The sequence below is a fragment of the Ceratotherium simum genome, chromosome 9, assembly GCF_057802395.1.
Source record: "Ceratotherium simum simum isolate JZ-2026a chromosome 9, ASM5780239v1, whole genome shotgun sequence".
NCBI classification, from domain to species: Eukaryota; Metazoa; Chordata; class Mammalia; order Perissodactyla; family Rhinocerotidae; genus Ceratotherium; species Ceratotherium simum.
This window is the reverse complement of record NC_141908.1, coordinates 46,355,799-46,366,515: the sequence shown is the minus strand read 5'-3', so window position 1 is coordinate 46,366,515 and position 10,717 is coordinate 46,355,799. Positions and strand designations below refer to the sequence as shown.

General features: G+C 36.9%; 1 protein-coding gene across 7 annotated transcripts in view; it reads left to right on the top strand.

Annotated features, from left to right (window-relative positions):
• The first annotated feature begins 1,295 nt into the window (after nucleotides 1-1,295).
• Nucleotides 1,296-10,717, top strand: part of SCN1A (sodium voltage-gated channel alpha subunit 1) — an 80,395-nt gene continuing 70,973 nt past the window's right edge. For all 7 annotated transcript variants that reach the window (XM_087434948.1, XM_087434946.1, XM_087434950.1 and 4 more), the window contains exon 1: nucleotides 1,296-1,559. In XM_087434948.1, the coding sequence (XP_087291074.1) occupies nucleotides 1,296-1,559 (264 nt within the window). The remainder of the gene's footprint in view (nucleotides 1,560-10,717) is intronic.

The following is a 10,717-nucleotide window of genomic DNA, read 5'->3' as shown; positions in this document are numbered from 1 at the left end:
ATGGCACCCCATCTTCTTTCCGATCATCTTTTCCTGAAATAGGAGAATTCTGCTGTCTCCTGCGCCTACAGCTATCTTCTTCCACCTGCGCCCCAGTCTAGTCATCTCTTTCCAGCCTAGGCTTTCTCTCATTCTTAGTCATATAAATGGCATTTGTCCAACCTCGGATCATCTCTTTCTGTACGTGTTCAAGCAAGCCAACCCGAGCGTGGTTAACGACATGAGCAGGCCACAGTCCCAGTTGTTTCCATCTCAGGATAGATGAAGACTCAATCAGGACAGCAACGACTCTTTGATTGCTCATTAAGGCTGGCTGCAGCAAATTGTTCTGGGCAGCGTGGCCAGGAGCCACTTGTCCAGAATAAAGGGTTGGATTTTATATCCTCTCAGAGACATCTCCCTTTCTACTTCATCCTGCTGATGAAGTAACCGTTGTCTCTATGGGGATACCTCCTCATCTTCTGGGTGGCTCACAGAGTGAACAGCCCATTAGGGATGTGATGGTATTTAACCTAATGTACTTTAATTCAGGCTATACTTGAACTGCTTTCTTAAGTTATGGCACAGTTCCTGTATTGGCAAAGCACAAGAATTAATAAACATGGGATACGACAAAACCGGAGATAGAAAACATGTCTGTTGAGCCAAACTTAGAGAAGCAGAAAGCAGAATGATGGTTGCCAGGGGCTGAGGGAGGGAGAAATGGGGAGTCGCTATTCAATGGGTATAAAGTTTCACTTATGCAAGATGAATAATTTCTAGAGATCTGCTGTACAACTTCGTACCTATAGTTACAATACTGTCTTGCACATTTAAAAATTTACTAAAAGGGTAAGTCTTATGTTAAATGTTCTTACTACAAAAAAATAATTTATATCTAGTAATCACATTTCAATTTAATTAGAAACAAAATTTCAATCCTCTAATTCATATTTCTTTTTTTTTGAAAAGCCTCTTTTTTTTAAATAATTTTATTTATTTATTCCCCCGAAGCCCCAGTAGATAGTTGTATGTCATAGCTGCACATCCTTCTAGTTGCTGTATATGGGATGCGGCCTCAGCATGGCCGGAGAAGCGGTGCGTCGGTGCGCACCGGGATCCGAACCCGGGCCGCCAGCAGCGGAGCGCGCGCACTTAACTGCTAAGCCACGGGGCCGGCCCTAATTCATATTTCTTGACAAGAGTTTATAGATATTATCTTCCCTTAATCTCCTTAAAATACCTACATTCTTTTTTTCCCCCCCAGGACTTTCATATGCAGAGTAAATAGTAATTAAAATGTGCAGGATGACAAGATGGAGCAAACAGTGCTTGTACCACCAGGACCTGACAGCTTCAACTTCTTCACCAGAGAATCTCTTGCGGCTATTGAAAGACGCATTGCAGAAGAAAAGGCTAAGAATCCCAAACCAGACAAGAAAGATGATGATGAAAATGGCCCAAAGCCAAATAGTGACTTGGAAGCTGGAAAGAACCTTCCTTTTATTTATGGAGACATCCCTCCAGAGATGGTGTCAGAGCCGCTGGAGGACCTGGACCCGTACTATATCAATAAAAAAGTGAGTGTTTTTTATCAGACATATTTTGCTGCTAATTATCTATTGCGTGTCTTGGACTGTTACAGCACCAACACATGCTGAATTAGCACAAAGTCTTAAGTATCCTTCCATTTAAGAAATAAAACACATTTGCGTGTGTTTTATGCATATACATGAGAAATAAATTGATTATATCGTGACAGATGGAGCTGTCCCAAATGCACCAAGATAGATAAGTTGTAGGTAACTAATTTAACAAATTTAAAAAATCAGAGATTTTATTTACCATACAATTTAGTGTGTTTTCTGTACTTGAAAATCCCAAAATTATCACAAATTATAAAGACTTCAAAAATATTACTAGTACTTTCTCATGGGACAAAATTTGACGCCACAGGGTTTTCAATTTCTGTATCATGTTATATATACTAAGTCAATTAATTTCCTGAAGAAACTGTTTCCAGTTAGAAAAGAACATTCCTGTATAAACTACAATTTTACAATTATTCTCTTTTGGTGAAATATATTGATGTTGGTAAGAATTAACAAAAATGTAGTATTCTGAAGAACATATAAACAATATTTGAATGCCTGCATTTTCTGTATCCATACTTGAAATGAATACTTTGTATGAAGGACCCAACCTTTCATTATGACCATTATTTCATCAAACCAAGAAGAAAAGCAGAGAAAAAGATAAAATCAAAAGAGATTACTGCATTGATTTTAGATTAAATTTATGACTAATTAATTTGCAGCATTTTATTATCTTTTTCACCTGACACAATACGTTTGTGAACTCCTGGTGGAAGGGTAGGGCACAGAGATAGAGATTGTAATTAAGCAAATGAAATTTTGTAGTTGGACATGGGACTTAAAATACTCCAAAACTGTCTTGGTTGCTGGCACGGTTCTGTATCAAGTTCGTCCTCTTCGAATGCATAAATTTGGCAATTTTAATTTGTGGATTTGAGATAGTTTTTTTAAATCACTTCTCATTGACTACTACAGTTTCAAAGGTAAAAACTTATGTTCACATTTTTTTTAACTATTCAGGATATAGGCAGTTTAAGTGTAACACATTTTCCTTTTTAAAAACTGGTTTGCCCGTTTTACAGTAAAGGATTAGATAAAGAATCCTTTTCCTTAGATTTCATTATCTTTTATTTAACTTTGTTTTTTAACTTAATATCGTTAAATCTAAGTAGATGAGATTATCCATTTCATAACTGCCATTTAAATTATGAGAAAAGTTATACTTTATCATTAAATCAGTCCTTTAGAAATTAATTTAGAAATTAATTTCATATGTTATCTGAAGAGCTAAAGCCCAAATCAAGCAAATTATGAGGGATTTCTTTATAAAAGGAAAGTAAAAATGCAGATAATCCAATTAGTCAATTTAAAATCCAATTTAAATCCAATTTTAAAAAAATGTTAAATTATTTCACGTTACTATTCAAGTAATGACTCTGATGTGTTCTAGGCAGAAATTCACTCACGCTATAGAGTATGTTACTTGATTTCTAGCCATTGGGCATACCCAGTCTATTCAGAGCTGCTTTTATCATGGGTCGGTGGGTTCCCTCCTCAGCAGGCTTTTTGTTACCCCCAGACATCCAGCTTCCACCTTCCCGGTAGTAATCACCGTCTAAAAAATTAAAGCCCCCCAGAGTCTACCCCTTCATCAAACAGGGCTAAAATTTAGCATCCCAGCTCGTATGCTGTGTCCTTATTTGTATAACAATAAATGAATTATTTGAGAAAGACCAAACTAATGCATGTTGACAAGGACAGAGATTCTTCATGGGGAAACCAGATTATCCAATCAATCTTTTCCTTTAAATTAAAGAGTTTCAAACTGATAAAAGCTGTTATCTTGAGGGGATGTCCCCAAACAAAACTGTCCATGACTGATTTATAATGAATGATATATAACAAAGGATAGAAAGGCAGGTGGAAAACAAAATTATGCAAGCTCTTTCAAATGGTTAAAAGAAAGGTCTTAAAACTGAAGGTGAAAGACCAACTCTGAAGGAATGACTAGTCAGCCAGATCCTTGGGCTGAAGTAACCCTTCTAAACTTTGCTAGATTCACGTTCAAACTTGCCTTGAACATCTCTATCCTTATCTTCAAATGCACATTGAGTGAGGACGGAAAAAGATTTTGGCATTTGGGAACAAATCACAGTGTGTGAGGAGAACAACTGATAAGAGAAATATTGTTATCTGGAAGGAGTTTTCCCCAGGGTCAGGCACGTCCATTGCTTTCACTGTGCTGACATCAAACAAGTCTTCAAATGGAAGTCATTCAACAGCAATACAAAGGAAACTTTTCGCAGGACTGAAATCCTTAAAAACTAAGGCATGCTTAGACACATAATTGAGCTATGTGCTTGAAACTTCCCTCTTTTGCATTTTCATATTTTAAAACTTTCTATAGTTGCCTGTACACTGTTTTCTAGTCTTAAATTTTCTTTCATAATTGGATTATTTCAGTGTTGAGGATTAGACTTACATTCTTAGTTTGCTCTGATTAAAGTTAGAATGCTTAGAAAAATAATAACTTTTTAAAAATAATGAATATTTCTTTTGATATTTGATGACCAATTTTTATTTTAGTGACTTGGGTGTCTGAGATTGGCAGGGTGATCTTCATTAAAATAATGCAGTACACATGCACAGTACTCCCGGCATAGATAAAGGATCTAATGGTGGAAATGTCACTAGGGAAAATGCTTCTTAAGATGAGATGTCTCACTATTACTGATACTGGGGATGAGTGAGTTGGGATATGCAAACATCAATTAGGCCAGTGACTTCCCTAAGTTTAACTCAAGTGCAATAATTAATGTGTCATTTGTATTTACATACAAGTTTCTGGTTTCTTTTTTAATAATATACAGAATAAACAAAGCCAGCCTACCATAAAAATGGTAGCAGAATCTATTCTTTATGTTATATTTTAGGTTAAAGTACAGTGGTATACAGATGAGGAATTTATGTGTAAGCAATAGAAATGACACAAACCACACTGAAGTTCTCTGTGATCTTCTACAAAGACAATGTCAGTGAGCTTATGGAAATGTCACTGCCAAGAGTATATTTTCAGATAGCATATGCCCACATATTTTTATCTTTTTTGCCCCAGTTTAAAATTTGCAAATTATATAATGTTCAAAAATTCTACTAAAATTGTTAAAGTAGTTTAATCCGTGGTCAGTGATATTGTAGTAGTAACTGAAGAAATAGTAGCAACCATCTCATGAACATTCCTGGTGCGTGGAAGTGGTTTTCAGACACTCAGATATTTTAAGCCTTCAGAAGTCCAAGATAAGAACTAAGGAATAAAATAACAGTGCTATCAGAATACAGTCACAGAATTTTCTATACCTTGTTAGCCCTGGTCCAGGGTTCCTCAGAACAGGATTCCAGGTTGGGTTCCTTTTGTTTGTTTATTTACTTTAGCTGTGTGGCAAGGCACATTTTAGCTTGTGAACACACCTTTTTTTCCTTATGGGATTTTTTTTTCACAGTTTCCTTTCATAGCTGGGGTTGATTTTGCACCATTTGGCTATACATTCAAATTCTTCACCCACTGTTTATTACAGAAAACTTCTCCCTTCTCATGTTCTTCTTAAAATTACAGATGACTCATTAGTACCATGAAAGTAAATATCCTTTTGACAGTGTGACAGTGTGCTGGAAATAGAATGAGGTATTTTAGATCTGTAGTGAAAATGGATGTTTGTTAATTATGGAATGTAGAAATGTATCCATTTAAAAATATTCTCTTTCCTTGATTGTCTCATGGACCATTTAAAAACAACTTGTTTTCTCTTTCTGTCATCTCTTCTAAAAAAGATGCAAACTTCCTCTTTATCAGGGCTGCATGAAGGGTCATACATGAACTTGTGATTTCCGGTTCATGCCTAGTCTGTCATTGCTACAGGAGTTTTTAATTGTTATATTGGGTAGAGAGAGTTGTGTGTTTTATTTTTAATTGGGATTGGGAAGTTTTTCTTGCAAAAGTAATAGAAAAATCAGAAAAGTAGATGGTAAATAAAAGCTTATGATTCCATGAATTGTCATATGGACAGTCCCCAATTTACAATTTTTCTTTGCATATCATTAACTCCTCTAGAATTACCAGTCACCCAAGATCTCCCTTACATCCAAGGCATTATAGTTAACTTCCAAATCTTTCTCCTCCCCACCCATTATTTTTTCCTTATGCACCATTCTTTTTTATCGCCTTCCCATCTCTGTCCGAGAAACAATCCCAAGATGATGATGATGGTAGTGAAATAATGGTTAGCATTTTATTATGTATCTGCTATGTTAGTAAGAGACCCTTCAATTAAAAGTGACCCAAACCCAACAAAAACTAGTTTTTGAAAATAAACTAATTAATTAATAAATAAATGTGTGTGGGGTGAATCTGGTTTTAATATCAAAGGATGCAGTACCTAAAACAACGTCATCAAGACCCAGTCCTTTTCCTTTTTGGTCCTACATTCACCAATGCTGGCTGTATTTGCCGGCTGGCTCTTCCCACAAGATGGCAGAAATAGCTACCATCCTACAACCCAGTTACCCCTAGAAAAAGAGCTCACTTTTTCTTCAAAAGCTCTAGCAAAAGCCCTGGAATTGTTTGTCATCAGGTCACATGGCCGCCTCGAACCAATCACTGTAGCCAAGAGTGTGTGATGGTCTCACTGGCCAGATCAGCGTCACAGGGGTGGTCAGCTCCACCAAAGCCACACGGACAGACAATGGGGCAGAGGTTTTCTCTAAAAGGAAGAGATGGAGACTGTTGAAGAATGTGTGCTAGGCAGGCTCTGTACTCTATGCTCTATGTCAGGATATTTACAGTTCTTATTTAATTCATATGTCCTTCCAAGATAACTCTTGTCTTTATTTAAAAATAATGAAACTGAGGTGAAGCAATTTGCCTAAGATCACAAGGCTATTAAGTAACAGAGACTATATTTAAAACCGTCAGCCCCATGGCCCACTGCCATGCTACTTTGGGTTTGCAGTTGTCGCACTAACGATACCAGTAGAAAAGAAAAGTCAGTGATGGAATCTAAAGAAGCCTGTCGCTGCTTTTCCTGCCCCTCTACTCATACCATTTTGTAGCCAACTCCTCGTCTCCTCAGCTGGCGATAGTTCCCAAACTTGACTTGTCTCTTCACTACTTCTGCCTGGTCAAGGGCATCTCCTGCCTTTGTAAAAACTAAAATCTTAGAGACTCAGTGGGTCTGGATCTGCTTCTATAATAATTAGAAATGACATTTCCCACCAGATTCTAATCATCTAATAGAATGATAAGCACCTTTTTTCCAAAAAGGACAGGATCAGGAAATTTAAAATGTGTGCTTCTGTAAAGAAATGGCATTTAAATTGGAATCTGAAGGGTAGAAAGGATAGGAGAGAGAAAAAGTCTTCCAGGGAAAGGGAACAGCCTATAGGAAGTCATGTGATATAGCTGGACTATTATAAGTAAGAAGAGAATAAGATGAGGTTGAAGAGGTGGCTTGGGGCTAGATAAAAAGGCAACTATTAATACATCTTAAAGAGTTTGAAGTTTAAGGGCAAAATGAATTCGCAGATGGCATTGGGAGAAGAGTGACATGGTCCACTTTCATTTTTAAAGATCAAGTTGAGAGTCTTTATGGATGCTTGGTCTAGATTTTTGACAATGAAGATGGAGAACAATGGATGGGACCAGAGTCTATTTTGGAAGTGAGATGTTTAAGTATCGTACGGGAGCAAGCTGATGGCACCGTTTTCTGTGCATGAAATTTGGGAGGAAAGGCATTGAACAGGAAAATTCCAATGTGAAAGTTCAGCATGCTTTTAGATACACAAGTGTTCATATGTGCATATATTTGCGAACCAAACAGACACATTTTTAATCTTTTAATCCTTGTATTTTTATGGCACTTTGGAATTCATCAAGGGCATTCACATGTTTTATTTCATTCATCTTGAAAACAACCGTGAGGTTAGTATTGTTATAATCTTCTCCATTTAGATACAGAAATCGACATGGAATAATTAGCTAAAAGTTCTCACACAGAAAGTCTGCAATAAAACTGGGCCTCAGATTAGTCCTTTCCAGTCAATGAAAATTTAACTGAGTATATATTAGTGTACCACACACATGGATGGGAAAAGATACGGGACTGAGATATATTTGACCCCCAGATTTTATCATTTCACCTGTAGTTATAGTTTCTCATCTCTGTCTGAGGTAGAGGCAGAGGCATCCACAAACCCGGCTCATGAGAGCCCAGCTAGGCACCTCCTATGGGGTCATCTCCTGCGCTGGCCCCACCCCCACTATTGCACCCAGCTAAAGGCTAGGGACAAGCAATTTTACAGACTCTTCTGTGAGTACAAATTCTTCTTTGCATGAGCTTAAAGCAGAGATAAAAAAAAAAAACTGACTGTGAAGCATCAAGCCCACAGACACATTTTGTTTGACTCACACAATATTGTTTAAAATTTTGAATTAGTTTCTGAGATTTATAATTCAGAAGATTACACACACACATGCACACACACACACGCACACACACATCATCATGCATATTTAGAATTTCTCCTACAATATCAGATCTGGCATCACTGATTTGCATACCTAAAATTGGTAGGTACCTCACGCTTAGCTCTGTGGGCATTTTGGTTTATGATCCCTAGCTTAAAGACCACATGTATAATTAGGTGAAGGCTGTATATTCAAGCTTTGTGGGTCACAGGCAAGCAAGTGCCACAGGTTCTCATTTAGGCTGATTATCCCCAATGTAAAGGGAAAATAGAACGAGACTGGTAGAGAAAACATTGTTTAAATATTGCATTGCTCACATCAGAGTCAGGTAGAGAATCTGTGAGAAGGCCTTCCATCCCCCAGTGAGCCAGAAAAGGAGGGAAATCTTCGCCTGAATCCACAGGTTATAACAGATAGACAGGGAAGTAGGTGGGAACATTTAGAGATCCCAAAGGAAAAAAAATAGAATTAGTTGCCATGGAATTGGCCCAGAATGAGAAATGTCCCAAGAGATGTGTACTAAAAGTAATCTCTTGACTTTCTATCTAGTTCTTTATACCAAGCCTCTAAAGTGTCTTTCTTCCTGCCACACAGCTCTCATTCTGCCCCTTCCTGCTGGAACCTCTTCTGAAGGCAGCAGCTTACAGCTGGAAAAAGTTTGATCACACTTCGGGCAGAAGTAGAGCCATGGAATTTCCCTAGTTCAAATGCCAGGGCAACATGAAGGGGAGAGAAGTGTACCTTGCAGCCCTACTTAGAACTCTGTTACCATTTTCAGAGTCACACTTTACAGTGATAAAGTTCCACAGTGCCATTAATACAGAATTCTATTTCATTAGGAGTTAGATAGGCTTTGGGGTCTACATGTAAAAATATATATATATTATACATACAAAAAGAATATATATGTATATTTCTGTAGGAAATAATATTCAAAGTTCCAAACAATTGACTTCCAAATACATTTTTGGAACACAGTATCTGTACAAGTTGAAAATTGCCTGTTGTAAATTTTGAGGCTAAGGCAGAAATTTAATCAACCAATAGTATATTCTACATTTTTATGTTGTTTATGATCATTGCTAACCTTCCTCTGTTACTTCTTGCTTTTGCCAGTACGTTTACTTTAAGAGCAGGCAAATTCAGTAAATCTGGAGTCAATCCTGTTATCTGGCAATTTTTCGATAGTGTTTACATAAACATGAAGTTGGGCCTTGGGTTTAAACTACTTATTTTAAGGAATATGGCTCCTAGATTGAAAGAAAAGTTAAGATAATGAACATATCTAGAAAAGGAACCTTGCAGGTGTGGCTTGTTAAATTCAGTGTCCATCTTGGAAAAAACATTTGTAAACAAATCACTTTCTAAAAACCCAGAGACAAGAAAAAATTATTAGGCAGTAACAAGTACGGATTCATAAATAGCAATTCCTACCGAACTATTATAACATAATTTTTTCCTTATTGACTGTGCAATTAGATCAAGAAGAAGGATTTTAATCCACGTGCACAGCACAATCACTGATAATTTGAGCAATTTTTAAAATCACCAGTTCACAGAAACAGATTTACAGCCCTGCTACTGCAGAATTACCTGCAGTTATTTATTAAATGTATAACACACTAGGCATCAGAGTCTCTGCTGAATTGCAATCACAACACCGCTATGAGCTAAGGATATTGAGTCCCATTTCTCAAAAGACGCAAATGAGTCACAGGGAGGTTAGGTAACTTCTCCAGGATCTCATTGCTGGAAGGCAGCAGGGCCAGATTTTGAGCCAGGTATCTGACTCCACAGTCTGCACTCTTAATAACTACATAAATTAAAACAAATACTACTTATATTTTCCTAATGTTGCTCTCCAGATGATTCAGCTGTTGATTATCAGCGGCATTTACCAATTTTTCTTGGCTTGTCTTTAAAAACCAGAAATGATTTCTACCTGGCAAGGCTTGCTGAAGAGAGTGTGACCTGGCAGTAAAATGAATGGTTTAATACAGTAGACATTAGCCATGTGTGGCTATTGTATTTGAAATGTGGTGAGTCTAGACTTTGAAGACTTAGAGTTGGTATGAAAAAAGGATGTAAAATATCTCAATAATTTTTAACATTGGTTTCATCCCCAAATTATAATATATTAGATATATTGGATTAAAGAAAACATTATGAAAATTAACTTTACCTATTTCTTTTTACTTTTTTTAAAAGTGGCTATTAGAATACTTACAATTACATATGTGGCTCAGATTTTTAGTTCACACAACATTTGTGTTGGACAGCTCTGGTCTAAGTAAACCTTCACTTACTATTCTAGATTTTCTTCTATTAGTATAGATAGTTGAAGGTTCACTAGTTTGTAAGCTTCCTGGGGTCATGACTTACATATCTCTGGTTTCCCTATGAACTGTAGCCCAGAGCTTTGCAAATATTGTGCTAAACAGTTAATACACATCTTTTGCATTGAAATCAATTGATTAACAATTGGACCTAGAACTACGTCCATGCCACTTTCCAGGTCTCTGCAATGCTTGTACATATTAACAACAGCTTATCACATAGGGACTCAACAAATGTTACTTGAGTTTGGTAACTATATATGAAGAGAGAAGTGACAAGCCTGATC